The 15,104-nt window shown below is 42.5% G+C and overlaps 1 protein-coding gene across 1 annotated transcript in view; it reads right to left on the bottom strand.

Moving 5' to 3' along the window:
- Positions 1-13,626, bottom strand: part of deptor (DEP domain containing MTOR-interacting protein) — a 32,982-nt gene extending 19,356 nt beyond the window's left edge. The window contains exons 1-4 of the mRNA XM_071901612.2: positions 13,229-13,626; positions 12,807-12,899; positions 9,335-9,513; positions 8,246-8,369 (exon numbers count right to left, since the gene is read on the bottom strand). Coding sequence (XP_071757713.1) covers positions 8,246-8,369; positions 9,335-9,513; positions 12,807-12,899; positions 13,229-13,242 — 410 coding nt within the window. The 5' untranslated portion in view covers positions 13,243-13,626. The remainder of the gene's footprint in view (positions 1-8,245; positions 8,370-9,334; positions 9,514-12,806; positions 12,900-13,228) is intronic.
- Positions 13,627-15,104: the final 1,478 nt, after the last annotated feature.

Genomic DNA, 15,104 nt, shown 5'->3' with positions numbered 1-15,104 from the left:
CACAGTAGCGGAGAACATTTCAGGTTATTTGTGGTGACGAACAAAAGAGGAGTCAGTCTATCACAACAGGCCGTGTGTTTTACTGTTTCATTCATAGATGTGCGTAATCCTGTCTGGTCTGACAAACAAGGATCATATGAAATGGGTGTGACATCTGGATGGTACCGGATGACACTAGATGACACATACACACTCATGCATACACACACAAACACACACATACGCTCAGACAGTCAAACAAACAAAAACAGACAAGTGCACACATGCACAGAACTGCTGACTCTTTCTCTCTGTTGCTCTTTTTAAAAAAAAAAAAAAGGACTATCACACACACCCAAACACCGTCATGTGCACGTCCAAACAATATGAAAACAGGTAGGGCGATGTTCAAAAGAAAGACACAATGAGCTTTCTATAGTGTGCCTGGACAAGTTAAAACCTGTACTGGCAAAGAACGGTGCAATGGAGCTAGCTATAGGTAGGAAACTCTCCAGATCTTCTGTTGGCGGGGTCGTCCTGGCACAGATCATACACCCACATTCTGCTGCTTTGCATCACTGAGGGTGATGGCTATCAATCATTCATTAAAACTGCCAGCTCTGAACACAAAACAGTGTAATCTCAGGACAGATAGCCCCATGGGATTTTTTTAATATAGTAGAAGAACATCATTCATGGATGTAATAGAGGCTTGTGGTTTTGTGGGAATGTTTAGGGTCAAAATTTGTCAAGTATAGACACAGCATATTTGCAACAAAAAACACATCATGTAACCTGGGTTCTGCTTTCTTATGTCTAACATGACAAGAGTGTCAGTATCTTCCAACAAGCCTGGGGATTTAGACTTCAAGCTACGCAACTTCAACAAACACTGGTAAACACACCAATAGGTAAAATTTCTAGCTCACATGAAAAACCAGTATAGTCTGCTGGTTCAGTTGTCTGCCTGCCTGGTTCAGCCTTATCAGCAAGTCAACTCAGTGAACCATTAACCTTTAAGACTGCAGACATTAACCCTGGATCTGGCTTTGATTCACAATAGTTGGAGATCAAGATCAAGTCTGCACCAGTTTTTTCAGTCAGTCAAGATATTAAATGTGACTTTCCAGTTGGAAATGTTGATGGATGAAGGCAAGCTGGTCTTGTGTACTTAAGTAAATGTAGCTTTCCACACCATGTATGGTATTAAATCTAGATAGATGATGATGACCTTGTGTGGAATCCATGTATCCTATAGAGTGATTTGAGGAATGTGTGTGTGTGTGTATGTGTGAGTCAGAGAGAGAAAGACGGAGACAGACAGAGAGAGAGCTAATGTTGAGTGAAGGATGCAGGATACTAGTGGAAGATAGATGTCTGATAGGGGACTTCTGTTATGGCTGGATGGACCGCAATCAGGCACAGCTGATAGCATGCACAGACAGCACACTTTTTCCTCCAAAAAGCCTTGCATCCTTAACTGCGTCCTTTCTGCCAGTACCATCTCCTTAATGCAGTTTGTTAAACTACGGATCATAACTCCAAATGGGCTGCGGACCCCACATTTAAAGAGAAGCATTATTTTTTTGTCATTAAACTTTGTCCCAGGGTGAGAATGTATTCCTCAAATTTCAATCCTGGGTTAGGAAAACAATACAGTTCCAGGTTTAATGCATTTAAGAAAATGGTCCACGTAATCTTGGATCAAGTGTGCACACCGAGGATTGCTTAAGTCATTCAGTCATGTAAAGTCAACACACTACAGCAAATATGGCGCATATTTAGATGTCAAATTTTGATGGATTAGGACTTTATGTAGGACAAATGCTGTGGTCTACATTAGCAGCCAACCAAGTTACTTAACCTACAAATGTCCTTTCTTGAAAGCACAGGACATAATGTTCCATGGCACCTCAATTAAAGTGTACACAAGACTATTTTAGCTATTTATACAGGTTAAGTCAACAATTCATCTTATCTTAGCTCCAAAGGGAAACACTCAAAGAAGTACTGCACTCAAAGTAAAGCAGTGCCATAAGGCGCTTTGGAGAATGGCGTCTTGCAAATGGCATGTGCATATGCATAATATATATACTACACACGATGTAAGATGATATATAAATGGATGATGATAACTTTATGTGGGGCAAGGCAAGCTGCCACGGCCTAGATAAGGAATCGGTGTAGTTGATCAGTCAGTATGCCGGACTGGGCCTGAGACTCGGTTGTAGGATAACCAGGCTTTTCCCTGGGTTTCCAAAAACCTCAGCAGGATGGGTTCACATGGAGACAGGGCACTGATGACTCTCTAACGCCATACAACAACCTTTAAGAGCCATTTAAGGCCATTTAAGGGACACATGGGAATAAAATACACTAAGCAAGTCACAATCTAACAAAGCAGGTGAAAGCATTAGGGAAGGAAAAAATTCCAAACAATTTGCATGTTTTGACATTTTGGAAGGTTTAATATTCCACACTTGAATCCAGGTGATCAGAAACAACATGAGCCACATATGAGTTTAATAGGCAGGAAAAGCCCTGTTAACACAAACTGATATGGAGGAAACCATATGCAAGTTTTATGTTAGATCTTAGATTAGATACAAAACCTAAGTGATTTCCAAGTAGAGCTCAACACAGGATGTCGATCATTATGTAGAGAAGAGGAAATCAAGACACAATGGCCTCTTCTAAATCAGTTTGAGTGACTCAACATGCATGGCAAAGGCCAAACTTCTACTGTCAGCTGTGCATAATGCATCTGTTGTGTTTTACCTAGAGTGACCCACAAGTCAGTATTACCAAGTATTATTAGGTCGCACAGTTTGGGTATGCAGCTTTCAACTGTTGAGTTAGATCTTCCTAAATAAGAGAAAATAATCTGAGGAGACACTATTAGCCTACATTACAAGGGCTATTCCTGGCTTAGGTTAACTTAAGGTTAATGGAAACAATTTTGAGGCAATTTCAAGGAAAAAACAGCATTGGACCTCATTCAGAAGCCTAATTCAGAGCATACAGACCAAATTTAGTGCTGTAACCCACCTTATCCACAACCCAGCATTTTTATCTATGCAAACACATTTTCAAACTTCATGAAACCTTATTTAGCCGTGCTGCGGCCACACCTACAGCTAAATAAGCCCTATGTATTTATGTTACACAAACTGTACAGCATGCACATACTGTAAATGACACTGTGACAAACAGGTCTGTAACTTCAATGAAACATCACTTTCTCATGTCAAGTCAAGTTCATTTGTATAGCCCTTAATCACAGTCAGAGTCTCCAAGGGCTTTAACACATTATCCACATTATGAAACAACAAATGAAAATGATAAATGACTTTCTCATCAGGACCTTGCCAAACAGAGGTTTGTCAGCACAGAGCATTCTGTAAGCAGAGCTAGCCTCGTTAAAAAACATGGAATGTTAAATTGCTTTTATTATAGACCTTCCTGTGTTAATTATACTGCATACTAGACTTTCTAGTGGTAATTACCCAAGACATCCCACTAGTCTTCAGCTGACACACGTTAGGACCTACTCTCCAGCAGGGAGAGAGGCTAATGGTCTTAGCCAGTGTGGCTGTGGCTAATGCTACAGCAAAACTGCCATGAAGGCCCCTTCACTGAAATCTTCAAAAACAAGTGAAAACTAACCAACGCGTGTTACATGCTCGCTGCCAGCTGTGAGCATCTTGGCAAATGAAAATGTAACAATAAAAAATTACTACTACAATTTAACAACAGTTCCTGCTAACACACACTTAGCAAGGCCTACTATGGTAATGTTAGACATGGTTAAGGATCAATCAAAATGATCCTTTTAATGCTACGATGTAACACGACGAATGCAGATACTTAGGAGTCTTTTAAACTATTCATTGCAAGAATACAAGCAAATACATCATTAATTCTTTGCATCTTTTCAACCCATGTTTCCATAATAAATGGGCAAGCTTTCCTCCTCTTTCCTCTGAAAAGCAACGAAAAAATGTCGTGTAGCTGACATATTACTTAGTCTATAATTAGGCTGGCACTAAAAAAAAAGATTTTGATGACTGAATCTCTTCTATCACAGTGCCAGTGAAGAGAGAACACACTCCAGATAGATCGCTTAACACAACACTCAGCAGTGGCAACTTGGAGAGGAAGAAATCGACTCTACATTTTGGCAAGTTGAAACATTACAATTGAAGCAAATATATTCATATGCAAATTAACATCTGACATCATCTGGCGACGTCTAATGACTTTTAGAGCAGCCAATTGCTTTTTTCCTTGGAAGAGAGCTGCCAACGCTGCTTACATAGCTAAATACCTTAATCAAGGCTGTTCAACCAACACAACCTTCTTTTTCCCCACAAAGCCTAAAGGGAGCCAGCAGGAACACCAGCCTGTAACCATTTCCTTTTTCAACTTAAGGTTTTTGGTGCCATTACGGTTACAGAGGCTCAGGCTAAGGGCCACCTGGGGAATGAGGAAGATAGAGTCTATGTTTGTTGTTTTAAATAGCGGCGTCTTCTAGCCTTGAAAGCACCCGCAGGACTGATAAGCAGCATTGCAAGTCTCTCTCTCTCACACACACACTACAAGCACACACTCTCACGCAACAAAAAGACATGCACACATGCTATGAAAAGACATTAGTACCAGCAGAGATTGTATTTGAATTGCACAAATTTGTCAACTCTTTCACCAAGAGGGCAGAATAAAGCTTGATCATTGGCTGAGGAGATGAGCAAGGCACAGTACACACATCACATGTCATTGGCTAAGTGAAGAGTGTTAGCCCACTGTTGGCAGCCTTAGAGGAGGCGGAGCCTTCCAGTCGTCACTCAGGGGACAAAAGTCTGCTGTGCCCGGATGTGTCTCAGAGAGCTCAATCTGAACTAAAAATACTGAGTCTGAATTCAGAAAAAACTAATTTGAAATCACATTTAATTTCCAGCCATTGCATTCAATTTCAAATTGTGCCTTACAAATAACATTTTTGAATTCCTTTAGTCAACAAATCCTTTTTTTTTTTAATTCACGGTTTAACATGAGCATGACAAAAATCAAATTCATGCAATTCAAATACACACAAACACACACGCACATGTGTAGAGTAAACAGTCCAAGCGCTGAACAATGCTTTAAAAGGCCTTGCCACTACTGAGCTGCATTCAGGAAGACACCAGTTAGTCATAAAAGGTTGTAAATGTCCTCCTTGACCAACCCCTGTTGCTGAGGAACGGCTGTCAAAACAACAATATGAAGTCTTTTCCTGTGGTTTGTTTATGGGACTGTGTGTGTGTGCTGCCTTGATTATCTGTGGCACCATAGATCAATAGGTAAGGGCTGTATGTGTGTGTAGTATCTCATGAATATAAAAAGGCTGTGATGGATGCTTAATGTAGCAAATGTTCATGTATTTTGTCTGTGTACAGTATTGTGTATGTGTGTGCATGTCTGCATATAAAGATCAAAGGCCTTCTCATGCTGTAAGGGACAGCCTGGTCTGGATGTGACAGCAAAAAATAAAGGATTAACCTTGATGCCAGATTAAACTCAGAGAGAAAGAGCACCTCTGGGTGTATCACAAGGAAGCGACATGTCACTGCGTTGTACACGAGTGCTTACTGGAGCCAAACTTAACCTCCTATTTCACAGTTTATCACTGTTATTGCACTGTTATTAGTGCAACCACTTTTACTACCATGCAGCTGACAGGTCATTTACTATTTTTGAAACACTTCTTTAGGTATTTAGGTCTAGAGACAATCTCAATTCTTGACTTTACTTCAAAGGCAGAAAATCCACCTTTTGTGTACCGGCAGTGCGGTTACATTCAAATAAATTAAATAATTGAAATAGCCAAACAAAGATTAAGGAGTGGTCTGCCCACTTAACAAAGGGCTTTTAAGTTTGTTCCGATGTATGCTCAGGTCATAAAGGTCAACTTTGGTGCATTTAAGGGACAAGTCAAGGAAATTAGTATTATTTTCATGTGTGGAAACTTATTGAAACTCACAATGTTCCTCCTCCTATGAGCCTCATGTATTGGACTAAAGCTAATTTCTATGACAGTAGAATTTGATGACTCTGTGGCAGACATCTAATGTGTGCCAGCCAAACGTCCATTCAAGAATGACGACTTGCATGGGAATTCCCATTTCATTCATTCTGCCACAGCTTCAACTTGTGTGACTACTGGCCATCTGTAGCACAGATGTCTTCCTAGATATCAGAGAAAGTACCAAACATCTCAATCGTTTTAGCATTAGCTGTGGTACCATTGTGCTGATTTTTGCTTACCAAATAACCAAACCATACAGTAGTCTACTCATAAGGAATTTGCAGTAATCCTTGGATGGGAGATATTTGCGCTTCCTACATCTCAGGCACGAGTCTGGGAGATGGTTGTTCTTTTTATGTCAGGACAGTGTTACTTATACCAGCAGTGTATTCACAACGCAACTCTGGTTCACAAGCAAGCAACACCAGAGCAAGCTTGAGGGGTGTTAGTATTTGTGAGTGTTTGTGTTTGTGTGTGTGTGTGTGTGTGTGTGTGTGTGTGTGTGTGTGTGTGTGTGTGTGTGTGCGCGTGTGTGTATGTGTATGTGTATGTGTGTGCATGCCCTGGGCTGCACCATGGTGATTACATAAACACATAGCTCAGGGAGCTGAGACGACAGATGTCTCCCCTTGGACTATTTCTTCCTCTTATGCAATAACTGCCTGTGTGTGTGTGTGTGTGTGTGTGTGTGTGTGTGTGTGTGAGAGAGAGAGAGAGTGTTGTCTAAGAAACAGACATGAAAAATAGGTCTCTGGTGTGTCAGTGTGTGTGTGTGTGTGTTAGGAGAGATACAGAAATACAGTTCATATGGAAGAGGTAGGACAGATTAGGTCTATGTGTGAGACAGAAAGAGAGAGAGAGTGTGTTTTGTAGAATAGAGACATTATGTGTTTGTATGTCAGCATTCATTTGGTTATGCAGAGACAAAGTGTGTGTGCATAAGCGTTTGTATGTGTGTATTTAATCCAAAATTCTAAAAGCGCCACTATCACACCACTAGAGAGAGAAAGAGAGAGAGGGAGAGAAAGAGGGAGAACAGAAGGGAAGAGAAGCACAAAGCAAGACTTTGGTGTTTCTATAGAAACAATCAGGCTCATCTCTGTTGGAAAAACAGCATCATGGGTAAAAACCTGGTGACAAACAAAAACAGTACCATTAGCGGTCCTCTGCCATCCTCTAAACACAGCCCGTCATTGGACAAATACTGTGAGTCATCTTTTGTCGAGATGCTTCCAATATCCTCTGATTTCCCTCTGCCTGCACTCAGGTCTTTTATCACCATCAACAAACCTGTTAACCTGCGTGCCCCGCCTGCTCATTGGACTCAGCTCCACCATGCAATCTATTCAGATAACAACCAATTTGCCAGCATAAAATAATCTTTAGAAAATTTGTGGTTGTGGCATTTCTGCCATACTAGATAGTATAGCAGTGGAGAATGACAGGGAGGATCAGAGAGAGAGACAGAGGGGAAGACAGGCAACAAGTGAGTGGTGTTTGTCGTGGCTCGCTAAGTGACCATGAAAGCTCCAAACGTGAACCATTTCAGCAGCATCAGATAGCACTGTATTAGTACTCTGTTCATCATCATATCAGCAGACTCCACCAGTACCATGTTTGAGTAGATTAGCCTTAAAATTGGCCAATTACCTATATTTATGTCACTGCATTACAGCAGTAGTTTGTCCAGAGGGATACGCCTGCAAGATTATGGACTACTGAAATACACTCACTTTTTGGCAGTTGCATGATAAAATTGTTAGCAATTTTAGCTCTATATGTTCAGCATTTATTTCATTTTCTACTATGAATGCGATCAAAGGACACTGTATGTTTAATGGACAAAGTGAGCTTGCTTTGCACCATTTCAAAAGCACCATAGTGCACACAGAGGTAAAACTGCTGCTGTTCTTCTTATCGCTCAATGTTAATTTGATTGCCAAAATACTGATGCATTACTTAAAAAAATTGAAAGAAAGATTTGTCTAAAAACGTTCAAAATAAGAGCTACTTTTACAAAATCCTGTGCATGGATCCTCTGTTTCCATTACACAGCTGTATGTGTATCTATTTCTTTTAAATCCTCTTCATAGTCGCACTGTGAAGAACTTGACTGTGTGTGTGTGTGTCTGTGTGCTCTGCGTGTGTATGCCAGTGGTTGTGTTTTAGGTGTGTATTTGCGTGTCTGTGTGTCCGTACTTCTCATAGATCCTCTGCCCCCTCATGAAGACCTTGGCTTCACTATCCAATGGGAACGTCCCGTCATCCTTCCGGAAGCGGTAGAACAACTTCATGTCTTTGAACTCCCGATGCTCGTCACACACTGAAAACACATTCAGACACAAAAAAAAAGGGGGGTTTTACTTCTGCGGGCTTATCACACACAGGAATCACACACATGGGAAGAGAGGTTTAAACATTTGTCGCAAACTAAAAACACACAGAGGGAAAACAGGAACAGGTTGTTTCTAAGAGCCTGACAACAACTGGAGCCCCTCTACTCTCACACAGAAATATATACAGACACAGACAGAGGTAGAAGCAGACTTCAAGAGCCTTTGTTTTTCCTCTCAGATTGCATCTTCATATTACATCATCATCACCCATGTAATTATAATGTATGGAATGGACACACATATACAGAGGCTCTTTCAAATGACTAGAACAGAAAGGGAAACCATTCTTCTGCATGTTAGGTTCAACACAAAGTTTCACTTGATGCCACTGCTTGCAACAGAGGCTATTTTGGGTTACTACCAGTAAGTGTTTGCTGTAATTCATTTGGCGATAGAAAACAGCATGAATGAAAACATCACATGATGGGAATGTTGATTCTGATGTTTGTATGAGGCAATCTGACCAGATCACTGAAATCTAAACATCATTTGCAGCTTGAATCATTTATCCAAGGCAGGGATCTGCTGTTAGTGTTGTGAGCTGGCTCTGTTTAAACCCCTTGGAGCCAGCCAGCTCTCCCTGTCTCTCCCTTCAGTGTCTGGTCAAATGTGAAGCAGGTAGTGAGACACTGGGGCCAAACTGGCTGGGAGGGATGGAGAATCATCCATTAAGAGGCACTGAATGTTCCCAGAAAATGTCGAGGGGGTGGGGGGGGGGTGGGGGGGGGGGGGGGGGGGAGAGAGAGCGAGACTGGTGCAGTTATATAAAACAGGAAACACAACAACAACACAAACAACACAACTACGTGCAAGTTCACGTGCATAACAGACACAATTTTACACACACACACACACACACACACACACACACACACACACACCACACCCTTACCGTGGTGAATGATACTCTGGTCTAGAAGTTTCTGTATGATCTTGATGGCCGTGTCTCGGTCTGAAGCCTCCTTGTGCTCGATCAGCCAGTCAATGAGCTCCTTGGCCACAAAGCAGTTTGGGTAAGTTCTCAGGTGGTGCCTCCGATCCTTGATCACCTTCCCCTCGTGGAGACGCAGCCTGCAAAACAGGAGAGTTTCTTCAGAATATTTCTACACTGTTAGATCAGAAACTCAGAATGAATATATCAGCCAGTCAAGCTTCTAGCAGCTAGCCCCAAACCTGAGAATTTGATATAGTTGAAGAACAACTTCATTCGAACAGTCATATAGGCTAAAACTTTGCTTTACAAAATTAGGCAAAGCAATCAGTCATCTAGGCAAGGGAGGGGGGAATTCAACTACCATTTGCAGTGATCTACAGGACGTGACTATATTGCATGATGACAAGAAAACATCTCATGCCTCTACAGATGGCCTAGATGCTGGTTTCCATTCAGCAAGGTGACCTCTTCTTGAACTGAGTATTGTGAAACAGCCCACCTCAGCCTCAGCCAGGCTTCCTGCAGCTAGCTAGTTCCACTCCATGCTGGGCCTGTGTGCAGCTGGCTAGCATCACTCCGGATTAGCGCTTGACAGCCCAGTCCAAGCCTGCCCAGCCAGACCCACACACACCGCTCTGCCAAGGCCCAGGATGGGCCAGCAACCGCAGCCCAGCAAGTTAGACTTCGCTTACAACAAGGTGCAGCACTATCATCAGAGCATTAAACTTAACTGATGTTCCATTCAGTCCAGCAACCTACCAATACATCTGAAATCATTTCAAACGGAGCCAGCAGCAAAATCATCCATCTTGCTATTGCTTTCTTTTCAAAGTCTGATAGAACCGGAGTGGGACTTGCTGTGTCAGCTGTTACAATTTACAATTTCCCATTTGGCAGACGCTTTTATCCAAAGCGACGTACATATGAGATTTTTGAGCTGTTCTCACTCTGTTGGTTGCTCTCTGTAATTGTATTTCTAAAACTATAAAATGGGTTGTGGTGGGTCACTATAAGACAGGAGTACGAGTGTTTTTAATTATCCAAGGTTGCCCAAAGAGGCCCGACTTTGTATCAAACTCCACCAGTCTGGTATCCAGTGATCCTCTCCTTGGTGTTGAAGAAAAGTTCCTTGTGCAGCAGTGCAACAAACTGTCTATTCACAACAATGAACTGGCCACAAGGCGCACTACAACAGCTGCATGTGTCTGTCTGCCATGAGAGCTGTCGTTCTGTCTGGATCTCTGTCTATCTTTCAGCTCTGTGTCTGCTTCAGTCTGTCTGCTCTCAGATATGAGCTGTCTGCTCAATGGTATACAATGTGTGCTAAGACATTTATAACAGCTGGTGTATTGTCACCAGTAACAGGAACTGTGTCACACAAAACCCATGAGCTTGACTCATGATAAAATGATCAGAGGTGTGGATTAGGTACACTCTTTGCTTTTACACCAAGTGTGTTTCATATTAGGTCTAGGTTTATTCTCATGCGTATTATCTGATTTTCATATGATCGTGTCTGTCACCTCCCCTTCTCTCTCTCTCACTCACAAACACACACATGCACACACACAGTGTGTGTCAACCATCACTTCAGACCAGAGGACAAAGTTAATGCTAAGTCACAGGCAGTCAAGGTAAAACGCTGAGGGAAAACATCAATCATTAAACTGTCCAGTGTGTGTGTGTGTGTGTGTGTACCAAATGCCCTCAATCTGTGTCCTACATCTGTATAAGTGGGTGAAGACAGAAGATAGGAGGGAGAGAGAGAGAGATAGGAAGGATAGATAGATAGACAGAGAGACAGATAGATAGAGAGACAGATAGATAGATAGATAGATGTTTGATTCCCATTTGAACTGTATTATTTATTGTTGAACTGTTGTGGCTTGATAGTCATTATATGGTGGAGTGTCAACACAGCACACACAAATACACATGCACACTGTATCTTAATGCTTTGGCAATATTGTTCTAATTTCACGCCAATAAAGCCAATTGAATTGAATTGAACTGATAGATAGAGAGATAGAAAGAGAGAGAGATAAGTTGCAGTCAGCCTCATATGTCCCAATCTCCAGTCTTTCCCCCAGACCAGCAGCCGTGTCAGAGGAACAGTCTCAGAGGAAAAGGCCAACCACCCCAACCAACCCCTCGTTCACTGACACCAGCCACTCTGCCAGCTGGCAGCCTCAATACACAGCTGTGCCAGGGACACTGACACACACACACACACACAGTACTGACAGTATACACTAACAAACAGCGAGACACACACGCACAGACACTCACACTACCCTAATACACACAAAGCATAAGTAAGAGTACACTCCATGTACGCACAGACACACGCCATTAATCTCCTGAAGTGATGACAATTATGCCACTTGAGAATGGGACAATGTTACAGCATGTACTTCGTCAGAAATAGCAAACGCTGTTACTCAACTTGTCTCACCCAATTGGAAAACACATTTCAGTTGCTTATTTTCCTTATAGTTCAATGGGGAGCTGAAATTGCAGGCATTGGTGCCATTCTTTACCTCATTTGCCTCATCGCTGGGCAGTGTGAGCTAAAGCCACTGGGGTTAGGGGGTGCACTGGGGGGTTAGGGGTTCAATTCCCCGTCAGGCTCAATGGGCGGGGCATGACACTGACACTGCTGGGGTTAGAGGGTTCATCACTCCCCGTGCAGCTTAATGGGTAGATAAGGGTCACGAAAATAAATATGTACATAGTCATAACACAGTAAAGCACGTCAGAATACAACACTGCCTGCATTTCCACAGCATGTGATGCATTCAATCACACACGCTCTCTATGCATTAAAGGCCAGAGCACAATACAATGCCACTGCTAGCTGCTGGCTAAACATTGCAGGCTATAGTGGCACCGGGGCTAAAGTGTGCAATGTATGTGAGCAGCAGCAGCGGTTTGAATGGGGAGGGCTTGTGCATGTATGGACGCCTTTGTTTGGCTGTGCATGCTGCAGTGGGGCTGGGACTGGCTGTAGTGCAGAGGGGTGGGATCCATCCGAGGCGGCATGCATGGCGGTTTTAATTGATTATCCACATTCAATTCTGACCGAAATACACGGCTTTTAACGCGCACTTCTCTTATTTGATGTGTCATGTCCAGATTTATTGTTCAGCACGAGCTGAGCCACCAGAATCAAACAAGGGCATGAATGAAAACGAACTACTTTCAGCTGAATTTACACATGAGCAGACGACTCGTAGATTAGGCGTATTTCAAAGCCTGATGTGGGTTAAATTAGGGTTTGCAAATGTGGGTTTCTGTTCCCAGCTTGCACACGATCCTGACAGAAGTGACACAACATGCCTCCCTCAAACAAGGCTCGCCAGTACGAGACGCAGATGAGGCTGTTTGACTGGCAGCAGCCTCGGGGGTCAGCGGGGACCGACCGACCTACCTCAGCTGTTCTCCGGTGACCAGCACCTCGGCCATGCGCTCCAGCTCCGCAGCCTTCTTCTGCATGGTGTTGCCGATCCCGTCCATCGCTCTGCTGTAACACACACACACACACACACACACACACACACACACACACACACGCACAGGCGAGAGAGTGTTTTCTGTTTGTCAAAGAGCCACAAACAAAGCCACAATTCTGGGATGCGAAAATGCAATGAAAAGTCGCGGTGTGCATATATGCTGGAGCAAAGTGCGCTTAGTTCACCAGATGATAGACAGTCACAAACAGGTATGGAGCGATTGGCAAAACAAAGCCATGAATCCACACGGTGCTAATTTCTTTAGAATGGTGCAAACACAGAACAAATAATATCTATATCTCAACACACTGGCAGCAAGTTCACTTCAGTATTCGCTTACCCTTCAAGCACCATGGAAAGAAAAAAAAAGAGTTTATCAGTTAATATTCCTCGGGTTTGTGGGCTTTTATTCCATCCCAGAAAAAAACGAATGAAACAATGCAAGCAGTTAGAAGTGACAGCCAGGGCAGTTCCTCAGTGTGCAGCATTCCCCTTTAATCCCCGAAAAAACCTCCAACCACCGCCGTGGATTTTCTGCACACACTGACTCAAACATGCACCTTTCCTTCGCGAAATCCCTCTTATCTATCTATTAGACACAATACTGGTGGTGTGGGGCGGGCGGGTTGGATGCAACGTGTTTTTTTTTTTTTTTGTGTGTAAGCAGCTCACTCCCTTTTCCTCTCCAGTAGCTGGGTTTGTTTGTCAGTGTGACACACCACACGGGATCAGTGCACGTTTTTCTCCACGGCGCAGCGCAGGCGGGCAGTGCCCATCCACACAGCCCCCGCATTGGGAGGATCTGCTGTCGTCACTGGGGGAGTCAACCGGGGGGGGCGGGGCTAAAGGCGGAGATGGGTGAGTTCGATTCGTACGCCATCTGGCACCGCAAGGCAATATTACATAGGAGTGTGTACATATAGGCAAGGATGTAAACTCACATATATATATCAAAAATCATATTTTCAGAAAAGCATGAATTTATTTTTTTTTGTTGTTTTTTTTATTAATTAAAAGGCCCTTACTTTGAGGGGGAGCATTATTAGTGCTTTTCTGAAAATGTAATGATTTTTGTTCATATTAGATGGGAGGCCAAATGGTTTATTTCACTTTTTTAATTTAGAACTGTATCATTGCATGTAGGATAGTTTTGGATAGCTTATCCTCGTCCCATTCACATCCTTGTCAATTAAGCTTAAAATCAGAACTGTCCTGTGCAGTGGGTAGTTCTGATTTTTTGCAAAATTGATGAAGAGGTGAATATAGGATCTTTCTGAGTAGCTTTAGATTTTGCCAAGTTGAACAGCTGCACAATGAATTTGAGCTTTGACCGTTAGCTTGGAGGAGGTTCCAGGGGTCGGCAACAAAATGAGGAACAGTTTATTTTCCCTATGATTTGAATTAATTTGAATTCAGGACAGTGAGACAGCAATATACAAAAGACTATTTTTTAATCAGAGGTTTCATTCTCCCTTTGTACAGTGCAAACGGTTGTCCAGTTCTGCGCCAAATGATTAGATAAGATTTTTTTAAAAATCCCCATGGGGAAACTGAGTCATCACAGCGTCAAAGAATAGGATATAGATAAGAATAATACAAATAGAGAGGACTGCATGTACAGTAATAAAACAAATCATCAACAACAAAACATACTGAAAACTAGAGGGAAATCAGAGTGCAAAACCTCCACCAACACTGAACAATTCTCTAACTTGCTGTTACACCCAAAGAAACCATTTCTATTGCTTAAATTTTAGGTTTAATTGTATTCTTGACCCTGAAAATATCCTTTGGGTTTGGAATAAGTCTCTATCTCTGTTCATAGTTATGGCTAAAAAAAACAATAATCATCTAATGGCAGAAATCCCAGATCTGGATCACCACCAAAATCTAATCAGTTTCTTGGCCCAAGGCCTAACCGACCACACAGTTTCAAGGGAATCCATTCATACGTTACGCAGAAAGACAAACTGGTGTGAAAACATAACATCAATATCAGGAAGATGTCCCTAATATTTTGTACATTCAGTGTATATTTTAAGAAAGTAATTGGTAGCACAAATCCCGTGTGTGTGTGTGTGTGTGTGTGTGCGTGTGCGTGTGCGTGTGTGTGTGTGTGTGTGTGTGTGTGTGTGTACAGTCAATGAAGGCAGAGAAACAGACAGGTTCCTACATGAAGACATAACCAGCGCTTCCAGCGGGAAGAGATGACGTCT

This window comes from Centroberyx gerrardi, chromosome 12 (genome assembly GCF_048128805.1).
Source record: "Centroberyx gerrardi isolate f3 chromosome 12, fCenGer3.hap1.cur.20231027, whole genome shotgun sequence".
In the NCBI taxonomy this organism is placed as follows: Eukaryota; Metazoa; Chordata; class Actinopteri; order Beryciformes; family Berycidae; genus Centroberyx; species Centroberyx gerrardi.
Note: the sequence above shows the minus strand (reverse complement) of the source record. Positions and strands in the feature narration are given on the sequence as shown.